The sequence below is a fragment of the Delphinus delphis genome, chromosome 2 (assembly GCF_949987515.2).
Source record: "Delphinus delphis chromosome 2, mDelDel1.2, whole genome shotgun sequence".
In the NCBI taxonomy this organism is placed as follows: Eukaryota; Metazoa; Chordata; class Mammalia; order Artiodactyla; family Delphinidae; genus Delphinus; species Delphinus delphis.
In genome coordinates this window covers 132414238-132429080 of record NC_082684.1, presented here as the reverse complement: position 1 = coordinate 132429080, position 14843 = coordinate 132414238, and the positions used below count along the sequence as shown (strand labels likewise).

Here is a 14843-nt window from a genome sequence, read left to right as displayed (position 1 = left end):
CAAGAGGGTTCCCTTTTCTCCACACCCTCTCCAGCATTTATTGTTTCTAGATTTTTTGATGATGCCCATTCTGACTGGTGTGAGATGATATCTCACTGTAGTTTTGATTTGCATTTCTCTAATGATTAATGATATTGAGCATTCTTTCATGTGTTTGTTGGCAGTCTGTATATCTTCTTTGGAGAAATGTCTATTTAGGTCTTCTGCCCATTTTTGGATTGGGTTGTTTGTTTTTTTGATATTGAACTGCATGAGCTGCTTATAAATTTTGGAGATTAATCCTTTGTCAGTTGCTTCATTTGCAAATATTTTCTCCCATTCTGAGGGTTGTCTTTGGTCTTGTTTATGGTTTCCTTTGCTGTGCAAAAGCTTTGAAGTTTCATTAGGTCTCATTTGTTTATTTTTGTTTTTATTTCCATTTCTCTAGGAGGTGGGCCAAAAAGGATCTTGCTGTGATTGATGTCATAGAGTGTTCTGCCTATGTTTTCCTCTAAGAGTTTTATAGTTTCTGGCCTTACATTTAGGTCTTTAACCCATTTTGAGCTTATATTTGTGTATGGTGTTAGGGAGTGATCTAATCTCATACTTTTACATGTACCTGTCCAGTTTTCCCAGCACCACTTATTGAAGAGGATGTCCTTTCTCCACTGTACATTCCTGCTTCCTTTATCAAAGATAAGGTGACCATATGTGCGTGGGTTTATCTCTGGGCTTTCTATCCTGTTCCATTGATCTATCTTTCTGTTTTTGTGCCAGTACCATACTGTCTTGATTACTGCAGCTTTGTAGTACAGTCTGAAGTCAGGGAGCCAGATTCCTCCAGCTCCGTTTTTCGTTTTCAAGATTGCTTTGGCTATTCGGGGTCTTTTGTGTTTCCATACAAATTGTGAAATTTTTTATTCTAGTTCTGTGAAAAATGCCAGTGGTAGTTTGATAGGGATTGCATTGAATCGGTAGACTGCTTTGGGTAGTAGAGTCATTTTCACAATGTTGATTCTTACAATCCAAGAACATGGTATATCTCTCCATCTATTTGTATCATCTTTAATTTCTTTCATCAGTGTCTTATAGTTTTCTGCATACAGGTCTTTTGTCCCCTTAGGTAGGTTTATTCCTAGATATTTTATTCTTTTTGTCGCAGTGGTAAATGGGAGTGTTTTCTTGATTTCACGTTCAGATTTTTCATCATTAGTGTATAGGAATGCCAGAGATTTCTGTGCATTAATTTTGTATCCTGCTACTTTACCAAATTCATTGATTAGCTCTAGTAGTTTTCTGGTAGTGTGTTTAGGATTCTCTACGTACAGTATCATGTCATCTGTAAACAGTGACAGTTTTACTTCTTCTTTTCCGATTTGGATTCCTTTTATTTCTTTTTCTGCTCTGATCGCTGTGGCTAAAACTTCCAAAACTATGTTGAATAAGAGTGGTGAGAGTGGGCAACCTTGTCTTGTTCCTGATTTTAGAGGAAATGCTTTCAGTTTTTCACCATTGATGATGATGTTGGCTGTATCACGTTGATTGATTTGCGTATATTGAAGAATCCTTGCATTCCTGGGATAAACCCCACTTGATCATGGTGTATAATCCATTTAATGTGCTGTTGGATTCTGTTTGCTAGCATTTTGTTGAGGATTTTTGCATTTGTGTTCATCAGTGATATTGGCCTGTAGTTTTCTTTCTTTGTGACATCCTTGTCTGGTTTTGGTATCAGGGTGATGGTGGCCTCGTAGAATGAATTTGGGAGTGTTCCGCCCGCTGCTGTATGTTGGAATAGTTTGAGAAGGATGGGTGTTACCTCTTCTCTAAATGTTTGATAGAATTCGCCTGTGAAGCTATCTGGTCCTGGGCTTCTTTTTGTTGGAAGATTTTTAATCACAGTTTCAATTTCAGTGCTTGTGATTGGTCTGTTCATATTTTCTATTTCTTCCTGATTCAGTCTTGGCAGGTTGTGCATTTCTAAGAATTTGTCCATTTCTTCTAGGTTGTCCATTTTATTGGCATAGAGTTGCTTGTAGTAATCTCTCATGATCTTTTGTATTTCTGCAGTGTCAGTTGTTACTTCTCCTTTTTCATTTCTAATACTATTGATTTGAGTCTTCTCCCTTTTTTTCTTGATGAGTCTGGCTAATGGTTCATCAATTTTGTTTATCTTCTCAAAGAACCAGCTTTTAGTTTTATTGATCTTTGCTATCGTTTCCTTCATTTCTTTTTCATTTATTTCTGATCTGATCTTTATGATTTTTTTCCTTCTGCTAACCTTAGGGTTTTTTTGTTCTTCTTTCTCTAATTGCTTTAGGTTCAAGGTTAGGTTGTTTATTCGAGATGTTTCCTGTTTCTTAAGGTAGGATTGTATTGCTATAAACTTCCCTCTTAGAACTGCTTTTGCTGCATCCCATAGACCTTGGGTTGTCGTGTCTCCATTGTCATTTGTTTCTAGGTATTTTTTGATTTCCTCTTTGATTTCTTCAGTGATCACTTCATTATTAAGTAGTGTATTGTTTAGCCTCCATGTGTTTGTATTTTTTACAGATCTTTTCCTGTAATTGATATCTAGTCTCATAGCATTGTGGTCGGAAAAGATACTTGATACAATTTCAATTTTCTTAAATTTACCAAGACTTGACTTGTGACCCAAGATATGATCTATCCTGGAGAATGTTCCATGAGCACTTGAGAAAAATGTGTATTCTGTTGTTTTTGGATGGAATGTCCTATAAATATCAATTAAGTCCATCTTGTTTAATGTATCATTTAAAGCTTGTGTTTCCTTATTTATTTTCATTTTGGATGATCTGTCCATTGGTGAAAGTGGGGTGTTAAAGTTCCCTACTATGATTGTGTTCCTGTCGATTTCCCCTTTTATGGCTGTTAGTATTTGCCTTATGTATTGAGGTGCTCCTATGTTGGGTGCATAAATATTTACAATTGTTATATCTTCTTCTTGGATCGATCCCTTGATCATTATGTAGTGTCCTTCTTTGTCTCTTCTAATAGTCTTTATTTTACAGTATATTTTGTCTGATATGAGAATTGCTACTCCAGCTTTCTTTTGTTTTCCATTTGTGTGAAATATCTTTTTCCATCCCCTTACTTTCAGTCTGTATGTGTCTCTAGGTCTGAAGTGGGTCTCTTGTAGACAGCAAATATATGGGTCTTGTTTTTGTATCCATTCAGCCAATCTGTGTCTTTTGGTGGGAGCATTTAGTCCATTTACATTTAAGATAATTATCGATATGTGTGTTCCTTTTCCCATTTTCTTAATGTTTTGGGTTTGTTATTGTAGGTCTTTTCCTTCTCTTGTGTTTCTTGCCTAGAGAAGTTCCTTTAGCAGTTGTTGTAAAGCTGGTTAGGTGGTGATGAACTCTCGCAGCTTTTGCTTGTCTGTAAAGGTTTTACTTTCTCCATCAAATCTGAATGAGATCCTTGCTGGGTAGAGTAATCTTGATGGCAGGTTTTTCTCCTTCATCACTTTAAATATGTCCTGCCAGTCCCTTCTGGCTTGCAGAGTTTCTGCTGAAAGATCAGCTGTTAACCTTATGGGGATTCCCTTTTGTGTTATTTGTTGTTTTTCCCTTGCTGCTTTTAATATGTTTTCTTTGTATTTAACTTTTGATAGTTTGATTAATATGTGTCTTGGTGTATTTCTCCTTGGATTTATCCTGTATGGGACACTCTGTGCTTCCTGGACTTGATTAACTATTTCCTTTCCCATATTAGGTAGGTTTCCAACTATAATCTCTTCAAATATTTTCTCAGTCCCTTTTTTTCTCTTCTTCTTCTGGAACCCCTATAATTCATATGTAGGTGCGTTTAATGTTGTCCCAGAGGTCTCTGAGACTGTCCTCAGTTCTTTTCATTCTTTTTTCTTTATTCTGCTCTGCAGTAGTTATTTCCACTATTTTATCTTCCAGGTCACTTATCTGTTCTTCTGCCTCAGTTATTCTGCTATTGATCCCATCTAGAGTATTTTTACTTTCATTTATTGTGTTGTTCATCGTTGTTTGTTTCATCTTTAGTTCTTCTAGATCCTTGTTAAATGTTTCTTGCATTTTGTCTATTCTATTTCCAAGATTTTGGATCATCTTTACTATCATTATTCTGAATTTTTTTTCAGGTAGACTGCCTCTTTCCTCTTCATTTGTTAGGTCTGGTGGGTTTTTATCTTGCTCCTTCATCTGCTGTGTGTTTTTCTGTCTTCTCATTTTGCTTATTATACTGTGTTTGGTGTCTCCTTTTTGCAGGCTGCAGGTTTGTAGTTCCCGTTGTTTTTGGTGTCTGCCCCCAGTGGCTATGGTTGGTTCAGTGGGCTGTGTAGGCTTCCTGGTGGAGGGGACTAGTGTCTGTGTTCTGGTGGATGAGGCTGGATCTTGTCTTTTTGGTGGGCAGGTCCACGTCTGGTGGTGTGTTTTGGGGTGTCTGTGGACTTATTATGATTTTAGGTAGCCTCTCTGCTAATGGGTGGGGTTGTGTTCCTGTCTTGCTAGTTGTTTGGCATAGGATGTCCAGCACTGTAGCTTGCTGGTCGTTGAGTGAAGCTGGGTGCTGGTGTTGAGGTGGAGATCTCTGGGAGATTTTCGCCGTTTGATATTATGTGGAGCTGGGAGGTCTCTTGTGGACCAGTGTCCTGAAGTTGGCTCTCCCACCTCAGAGGCACAGCACTGACTCCTGGCTGCAGCACTAAGAGCCTTTCATCCACACGGCTCAGAATAAAAGGGAGAAAAAGTAGAAAGAAAGAATTAGTAGAAGTAGAAAGAAAGAAAGGAGGGAGGGAGGGAGAGAGAGAGGAAGGAAGGAGGAAAAGAAAAAAAGAAAGAAGATAAAATAAAATAAAATTAAGATAAAATATAATAAAGTTGTTAAAATAAAAAAGTAATTATTAAGAAAAAAAGAAGAAAAAATTAAAAAAAAAAAACGGATGGAACCCTAGGACAAATGGTGGAAGCAAAGCTATACAGACATAATCTCATACAGAAGCATACACACTCACAAAAAGAGGAAAAGGGGAAAAAATCATAAATCTTGCTCTCAAAGTCCACCTCCTTAATTTGGGATGATTGGTTGTGTATTCATGTATTCCACAGATGCAGGGTACATGAAGTTGATTGTGGAGCTTTAATCCGCTGCTTCTGAGGCTGCTGGGAGAGATTTCCCTTTCTCTTCTTTGTTTTCACAGCTCCCGGGGCTCAGGTTTGGATTTGGCCCCGCCTCTGTGTGTAGGTCGCCAGAGGGCGTCTGTTCTTCGCTCAGACAGGACGGGGTTAAAGGAGCCGCTGATTCGGGGACTCTGGCTCACTCAGGCCGGGGCGGGGGGGGGGGGGGGGGGAGGGCCACGGAGTGCGGGGAGGGCCTGTGGCGGCAGAGGCCGGTGTGACGTTGCATGACGTTCCAACAGCCTGAGGCGCGCCGTGCGTTCTCTCGGGAGTGACCCTGGATCCCGGGACCCTGGCAGTGGCGGGCTGCACAGGCTCCCCGGAAGCGGGGTGTGGATAGTGACCTTTGCTCACACACAGGCTTCTTGGTGGTGGCGGCAGCAGCGGCCTTAGCGTCTCATGCCCGTCTCTGGGGTCCGCACTTTTAGCCGCGGCTCGCGCCCGTCTCTGGAGCTCCTTTAAGGAGCGCTCTTAATCCCCTCTCATCGCGCACCAGGAAACAAAGAGGGAAGAAAAAGTCTCTTGCCTCTTCGGCAGGTCCAGACTTTTCCCTGGACTCCCTCCCGGCTAGCCATGGCGCACTAACCCCGCCACGGCGGTGAGCAGACAAGCCCCTCAGGCTGGTGAGTGCTGGTCGGCCCTGATCTTCTGTGCGGGAATCTCCCCGCTTTGCCCTCCCCAGCCCTGTTGCTGTGCTCTCCTCCGCGGCACCAAAGCTCCCCCCTCCGCCACCCGCAGTCTCCGCCCGGGAAGGGGCTTCTAGTGTGTGGAAACTTTTCCTCCTTCACAGCTAGCTCCCTCCCACTGGTGCAGGTCCCGTCCCTATCCTTTTGTCTCTGTTTATTCCTTTTTCTCTTGCCCTACCCAGGTACGTGGGGAGTTTCTTGCCTTTTGGTAGGTCTGAAGTCTTCTGCCAGCGTTCAGTAGGTGTTCTGTAGCAGTTGTTCCACGTGTATATGTATTTCTGGTGTATCTGTGGGGAGGAAGGTGATCTCTGCGTCTTACTCCTCCGCCATCTTGAAGGTCTCCTCAAGAGCTCTTTTTGATAGGGTCATCTGGAAAGGCTGCTTCGAGAAGATATTTGAGCTAAGACTTGAATAACGTGAAGGAGTGAACCAACCATGTGAAGTTCTGGGGGAAGAACATTAAGGAAGAAGGAACAGCAAGGGTAAACACCCCAGGCAGAAATGAATTTGTCAAGTTAGAGGTGGCAAGAAAGCTCCTGTGGCTGGAGCAGAGTGACTGGGTGCGCTGGAGTCTTGGTAGGAGATATGCTGGAGGAAGAGTCAGTAGCCAGAGAGTTTAGGGCCTTGAGGACTGAGGTAAGGAATTTAGGCTGTATTCTAAGGTGAAAGGAATTGCCTTGAATAAGTGCCTTGTGCTAAAGTTCCTAGAAGTAGAATTGTTCTTTCCTAGAGATAGGACTTTCAAGCTGACTTTGGGACATTTCCCCAATGGGACTGCATCTTTAACATTATAATTAAATCAATGAAAAAAAGGTTTTAATATATAATTTTATATAATTTCTCTCTATATTTCTATGTCTATCTGCCTGCCTATCTATCTAGAAAGAATAAATGAAAATGAGTTATGCCTTAGAGTTTTTGATTTACAATAGATGTGGTACATCTGTATTTCTACTCTGCTTACTCTGATTTTCAGAATCAAGAAAATCTCAAATCTGGAGAACCTAAAAAGCTTAGATGTCTTGGACCTTCATGGAAATCAGGTATTGTTAAAGCCCTTTCATTTCTTTCTTATTTGAAAAAGCTCTAGGAAATTTCGTATGAAAGTTTTAAGAATTATACTTGTGTTGAATTTTTCCAAAGTTACTTTACTGATTCAGTGAGATTAGCTTTGGTATTAAGGTATTAAGCTCATTTATATAAGGTTTGGTAATTCCTCAGTGGTAAGTGACAGGTAAAACTTATAAAACATTTAGAATTCTTATAGTTATGACAATTTTGATTCTTATTTAGTCTTTTATTAACTTATAGCCGACCCCAACCCAAGAACTAGAATATTACTAATGATTTTCTTCTACTTAAGTGTTCCTTCTTTATTCCAAGACAACACTATTCTGGATTTCACATTTATCATTCTTTTATTGGTGTTTTTAGTTGGTTTGATCACATATATAAGTGTCTAAATAATGTATTGTTTAGTAGTATTGTCTTTTAATTTAAAAAAAAGGTGTCAAACTATATATTGTCATCAGTGTTTGCTTTCTGGATACAACATTATGTTACTGAGTTTCATCTATTTTGACTACATAGCTGTAGTTTATCTTTATTGTTGTATGTTCCATGGTTTGATTACACAGAAACCTTTTTCTCTGTTTTATTATTGATAGACATTTGGGTTGATTCCTTTTTGTTTGTTTGGGTTTTGTTTCCTATTAGGATAGTACTTCTAACAACATTCTTGTACATGTTTCTTCCATACATCATATGTACTCTAGGGTATATATAGAGGAGTGAAACTGATGGGTCACAAGTTATTTAAATGTGTAACTTTAAAAGTTAATGCCAAATTGTCTTCCAAAGTGATTGTACCAGTTTATACTCCCACCAGTAACACATAATAGATCCTGTTGCTTCACATCCTTTTCAACATTTGGAATTTTCAGACTTCTTAATTTTTGCCAATTGAATTGGTATAAAGTGGTGTCCCCTTATGGTTTTGATTTCTAATTCCCTGATTACTATATAACCTTGGATCATTATTCCATTTGATTAGTTTGTCTACCCATATATTTGTCTGTCTTAATTTCTCTGTCTGGTTTGTTATGTTCCCTCTCCTTATTCTTCTCTTGCGGAGCATCTTGGCTGTTTTTTAACCCTTTGCTCTTACATTTAAATTTTAGTCTTTGCAATATGAGTACTTATTTATAAATAGCTACATGAGCTACATACTCATGCAGAAGGTAAAACCTCTCCTGAGGTGGTAAGTGTACATGTTGGGGTGACCTGGGAGTCCCTGCCTGTTGAGAACAAATCTCCCACTTGCTGGGAGATTGGTCAGGTGTAAACCTCAGTGTGATCTCTTTAGGCCTTCTAATAGCTGTTAGTCCTAATTGTTTTGTTGAAAAGCTAATATAATTAATAAAACCTTGATAGATGTATTAGATAGGCCACATCTGCTAGGTTCTAATCTCATCCTAGCCCCATCTATATGTCTGCCTGTGTGTGCACTCAGACGGAGGAGTGTTGATGTATGGGAATTGTCCAACTCTGCAGGCTGGTTAGTATCACTCTAGTCGAGGGAAAGTTACCCAGTTAGTTAGATGGTGGTGGAAGAGGAAGAAGAATTAGAGTCTTGTCAGTAAGAAAGCATCATATATAAAGGCACTGAGACTAAAAACAACATGATAAGTATGTTTTACTTCTGGAGAATTTAGCACATGTTGAGGGATGGTGAGAGATGAGGCAAGAGAGGTAGGTTTAAGGCCAGACTGTGGAAGGCTTTATATGCCATAGTAAGGAATTGCTATTTTATCTTTCTGTAACCCACTATTTTAAATGCCATTCATCAGTATAAGTGAAACATTTTATGGTAGCAATATTTTTCTTAAGTTTATTTTAAAATGTATATGTGAGAAATAAGATTTATGTGGTTTTTATATTATAATATACCTTTAAGAATTCATGGGCATTACGCAAGATCTATAAGAGCAACTGGTAAATGGATAATGTATCACTTGGTCTTTATTAGACCAAGTCACCTTGTTACCTTGTTAGCTGACCTGTGTTATGTGTTAAATGAAAATCTGAGTCTTGTTTCAAATATTTAAATCCAATAAACAAAAATTTGGAGTATTTCAAAGCAAAGACAGTCTTGGTGACTAAAAAGTCAGGAGATAGACTATTCAAGTTGAAACAACATGCAACATTAAAAAAATAGCATCAGGTAGTTAAAAAACTAAAAGAAAATTAAGTGACTGTTTTTTGTGTTTTGAATTTACTCCATTGGAAATAAAAATGATACGTGATGTACATTGTGAAATGAAATATAATTGGTTTATGGATGTGAAAACATTGATAGGAATAGTGATAGTGTTCAAGAAACAGATTGGAGAATGTAAAGAGTTGAGGGGAGGTGAAACTGGAGACAGAGAACAGCTGAGAGACTAATTCAATAATCTTGGTGAGAAGTGATGGCAACTTAAAGTTGTAGCAATAGAGATATAACAAGGGGGCAGATTGGATAAATATTTAAAAAGTAAAAACATTAAGATTTAGCAATTGATTGTATGTGAGTAGTAAAGAATACAGAGGAATATGAGAGGTTGACTCTCAATTTATGACCTAGATTTTTTTTGTCTACCAGAAAATGTTCTCTTGGTAAACACTTGCTTTAACATGGACACAAATGTGCTTCAAAAAGAATCTTTTCTTTCAGTGACATCTTTTCCTTCAGGGAGAGCTGACTCCTTCTGTGGTTGCTTGCCTGGAAGCAGATGTCTTTCCTATTGCTGAGTAGGAAGGTTGTCTTTATCCAGATAGAGCAGTCTGGGTTACTAGTATACACATACATAAGACTGGAGTATCCAGCTTTCCTAGACATACTAAAAAGCTCTGCTGTCTACCTTGAGACTCTCTCTTATCAGTGTGACCCAAGATTAGGCTTTTGAACATTCCTATCATCTCTTCTTCTGGCTGTGAAATTTATTAACTGATCAAGAACGCTGCTCTCACCCTACACCACCTTTTTTCTGAAATTTCTGTCATTTGCTCTATGCCTGTGACTTTGTCCCTGGCTGCAACAAGTAACAGACTATTCCATCAGAGATGCTGCACACAATTCTGACCTGTCTGATTGCAAACCAAGAAGCTGAACAATATCCCCAGTGATTTTTTTAAAATTACAGATTGATACCTATATATAAGAGTTAACAACGTTTCTTTTCAGAGTGACCAAACTAAAATGTAGGCATTCTAATTATATGTCCCACCAGGACCAAATAGAATTGGAGAAAGGTAGTTTTCTAAAAGAAATGTCCCAGGATTATTAGCAGAAGGCAGAATACACCATATACAGGTTATGTACCCCTTCATTCTGTATATTTATCTTTCTTGAGTTCAGAAAAGCTTTATGTATATGTATAAATTTATGTATATATTTACATATTGCTTTGCCATATACCTATCTCTATTTTTTTAGTATCTTAGTAGAATTTCTCAAGCTTATGCTGTTATTATTGATTTTCTACAGTGTCTATTTTACTTTTTGCTGATTCTATACATTTTAAATTCTGTCACCTATTTAGTTTTGAAATGTTTTTGTCTATGTCTTACTGTACAGTTCTGTAATCAGCAAATACTGATAACCTTGTTTCTTCTTTTACAGATTTTATTTTCATTTTACATTAGTTACACCAAAAATCTCAGGACAAATTTTAAAGCATGATCATATATTATCTTTATATATTATTGAATTTGTGATAAATATACTTAGGTTTCTCCTCTTGAATGTAGGTGAAATCTAGACGGTATTTCTCGAATATAAGAGAAGGTCCAAACAATATCATAGAAAACTGGATTATAAATCTTAAAAAAAAAGGTTATTTTAGCCAATATCTGCTTTGAAGTGTTAAATAGAAATTTTCAAATAATATTGTGATGGCAATACAGATGAGAAAATTAATCTTCAGTGATTGTGAAATTTGTTTTAATGTTCAGAAGAAAAGTGTTGTGTATAACTCATTGTTGCTTAAGTACATTACATTAAAAGGTTGAAGCCCTCTGCAAGAAGCCCTATTTCTGGGTCATGTAGAAACTCATCCCGTTGTGCTACGCTTGTTGTATTACAGTAGTGGGGCTGAAAATCATGTTGAGCTCTCATCATTTCATGGGCTATACCCTTTAACTTATCCTTACTTGTGCAACTCAAATTCCTCTGCTGCAGTCAGTGCTTATGTGCATGTGTATATTCCATAATTCAAGTCCACCATATTGTACCCTGCCTAAACATTATCTGTCTCCTCTCTTAAGCAGTTTCACTAATAAGGAATATCCATCCTCACCCTCTACTGGGGATCCTAGTTCCTTGAATCTTTTCCATTCAGACTCTTGATTGCTCTCAGGATCCTGCAGTATAAATGGAGAATTAACAAGGGGAACTTGGTATCATTCCTTTTCCTTGACTTTTCTCTCAAAAAAGTAGTCTGGTTTGATCCAAACATTGTGAGCTTATGCCTTGGGCTCACAGTTTCTATTTCACAGCTAGTACGTATATTTCTCTTTACCTTCATGGGACCGGGCACAGTGTTGGGCACTTAGAGATGCCCAAACAATGGACTTACTGATTATTTGATAAAATATACTTACCATGGTCAAATTATAAAATATGTTCTGTTAGTTAATCTTCACAAGTTAAGTAACTTCATAATATCTACAACAGAGGAAACTGGAAATAGATTTTGAAATGTCTTCATATAAACTTGTCACTGAATTCAATGACTGTGTCTTTTATTTTTATAACATGCACACCTGAGATTTATGCCTGCTAATCATCCCTTCCTCATTTTTTAACAGATTACCAAAATTGAAAATGTCAATCATTTGTGTGATTTGAGAGTTTTAAATCTTGCCAGGAACCTCTTAAGTCATGTTGATAATCTTAATGGGCTGGATTCACTAACTGAGCTTAACCTGCGACACAATCAAATCACTTTTGTGGTGAGTATTAACATGGAATCAATATGTGATTTCTGGCTTTTCTTTTAAGGGAATGAAATAAATGTTATAGCATTGCTTTCTGCAAAGTAAGAATCTAAAGTAATTTAGTTTTTTTCTGAATTTAAATTGCGGATATAATTGTTAAGCTTTATAATATTTTGATTTGGGAAGTGTTGTGGTGTTTTCCATTCTAAAAGATAAATGTAAAATTAGGAGCACAAATGTTATCAGTAAATGAATCAACTAGTGGTAAATGAATACTGAATCCTTTCCTGTGTTGTTATAGGAAAAGAATTAATAAGAAAGAAGGTTATTGTTGACTGAAAGTTGATAACTTGTTGCACTGAGAGGGAAAAGGCACAGAGAGGAGTGGTTGAGGGCTTTGAAGACATGCATAAATATCATATTCTTTGCAGTTTTTCAAAGGCAGCTTGGTATGGTGGAAAGAGCATTGTTACATAGGATATGAGAGGCTAAGTGCAGGTCTCCTTCAGCTCTCATTATCTGTGTGACCTTGGGTAAATCACTTTAACTCTGTAAGCCTCAGATTACTTTAAAATGAGGACATAGGGCTAGATCATCTCTAGAGTCCTTTTTGGCTTGCTGGCTCTGAAGAAGGATATAAATATGGTAGAAAGCTGGCATGTGAGCAGAAGGAAGAGTTGGCATCGTGGGGACAAAACTATAGAAAGGCTACTCTGGAACTCTGAGGATGAACTTCATTAGATTTATAGTTTTATTCAAGTTTAGCAACTAAATAACAGCTTGATGCTCAGGTATTTTGAACTTGTGCATCTATGAAGAGCTCTAGAAATACGACTTTCAGCTGTATGACATGATACAGGCCAAGAAGACATCTGAGGATTTATAAAAACATTTGTTCTTTTAACAAGTTTTCTTTGTTTACATGCAATAGAAAAACTACATTACGTTTTCTTTGGGTATCATTTAAGCACTTTTAAAGGTAAAATCTGATTCTTAACTTTTTCAAGACATTGAGTTCCTTAGTAAATAGTTAAATGTACTGTAAGTGGTACACTGGAAAAAGCTGGGAGACAGATGATGCCTTATCTCTAGGCCTCATTTTACAGATTGGTTTCATTTTGAAATTTTCCCAGAAAGTCTCAGCCAAGTAATGCTCATATCTTCTAGGAGGTTGGGATCATTTCAGAACCTTCTCTAAGACATGGATTTATCCCAGAACCTCTAAATTCTGCCAGCTCTTTCCCCAGATTGGATTTAAATATTGGAAATGGCTTGTTTATTTTAAAAGACACCCATATTAATCTGTTACATTGCTGTCTCTAGAACTGTTCAGACCGGACTTAATCTGTCCTAGGGACATTGGGTATGGTAACAATCCAAAAAGCTTTGGTAGAGTGCAGTACAGAAATCTATTGGCCTTAGCATATTCCTGTCTATGTTTTGTCTTTCATTTGGAAAATGTATTATACACATCCAGGAATTTGCTTACTGAATTTTCTATTGAGTATTATGTCTGATCATTACTGTTTATAGATTAGGCAGCAGTAAACATGGAAAAGGAAATTGTCTTAATTTCTAAAAGTGAAAAAGATTTATTAAGTATACATATGGTATAATTATCATGATAATAAGTATCATGCATATTAATTGATTGGATATTGTTAATATATGTGTAAGAAAAGATCAGGAACTTTTCCAGCTCTATTTCTTTCTTTTTTTTGTGGTACGCGGGCGTCTCACTGTTGTGGTCTCTCCCGTTGCAGAGCACAGGCTCTGAACGCGCAGGCTCAGCAGCCATGGCTCACGGGCCCAGCCGCTCTGCGGCATGTGGGATCCTCCTGGACTGGGGCACGAACCCATGTCTCCTGCATCGGCAGGCGGACTCTCAACTACTGCACCTCTAGGGAAGCCCTCTATTTCTTTTTTGAAGCATCCTTTTCCTAAAAGAGCCAAGAGACTTTTAAATCTGAGGATTCTTTTTTTTTTTTTTTAACTGTCTCTTCATTTTTCCAGGGTCAGTTATCATACTAATTCTTTTTGCTTTTTTTTCTCTTATGGTTTTGATTTTCCTCAATAGCTGGTAATCCTTAAATGAAGGACTATGTTAAGGAGTGGCTGGCTCTCCTGTGCAGCTGAATAGGTCTTTTTAACCATAAAATCTCTCCCTAGAATGATCACTAGATTTGTGTAAGCTGTTGAATCCCACACATTGGCAGACCTCCCTTTAGCGTGAGTGAAAGGGAATAGGCAGCCTCACTGTGTAATGCCAAAATAAGAAAAACTACTTTGTGTATGTGTGTGGGTGTGGGTAAGAAGGACTTCAGTAACTTTTGTGCCAGCTGAAATTGCCATTCCTTTTCCCACTCTGGTTCTACTGTAGCAGTTATTAACCATCTCCATAGATAAAATACCCATGCTGTCCATCCTTCCTTGATACTGTTTGTTAGAGAACAGATCCTGAGGCTTTAGCTGAGGTTTTCTTCAGCCAGCTGCTCTTTACCCAATGCGTGTGTGCATGGCAGGGGTGGGAGTGGGCTGGGGTGGGGTGGGTTTGCTGGTGTTCCAGGAATGGCTGTTGAGTAGACATCTTTAATAACACATCTACTTGATTAGCCACAGTTACCCATAGTCCATGCCTGTTCTTTGTATGTACTGACTCTGAGCGTGGAAGATGGCATTCTTTTGGAAGGAATCGCTGCATTTGCAGTGCAGCATCTCTCCTGCCAGTTCTGAGCCGCAGTTTTCTCTGTTCAGGGTTATCTCCAATAAGATCCTATCTGCTTTCCACCTTCCTGAAATTCATCAAAAATATTGATCTATTAATAGCTCTCTTGTTTAAATCATGTCCATGCTTTCACTCATTTTGTGTATTTTATGTTTGTTTCACCCATTGAATCTTGGGAAGGAGATGAAACAAAGGCATTATCTACTTTACCATCTTATCAGAAACCTTCTTCACTGGTATTTTCTATATAGAAAAGTCATTGTTTATTGTATTAAATTCACTGATCTTTTTCTTGGAAAC

General features: G+C 38.0%; 1 protein-coding gene across 1 annotated transcript in view; it reads left to right on the top strand.

Moving 5' to 3' along the window:
* LRRC49 (leucine rich repeat containing 49) overlaps positions 1-14843 on the top strand; it is a 129068-nt gene that overhangs the window by 10936 nt on the left and 103289 nt on the right. Inside the window, exons 6-7 of the mRNA XM_060003703.1 lie at positions 6816-6882; positions 11690-11833. Coding sequence (XP_059859686.1) covers positions 6816-6882; positions 11690-11833 — 211 coding nt within the window. The remainder of the gene's footprint in view (positions 1-6815; positions 6883-11689; positions 11834-14843) is intronic.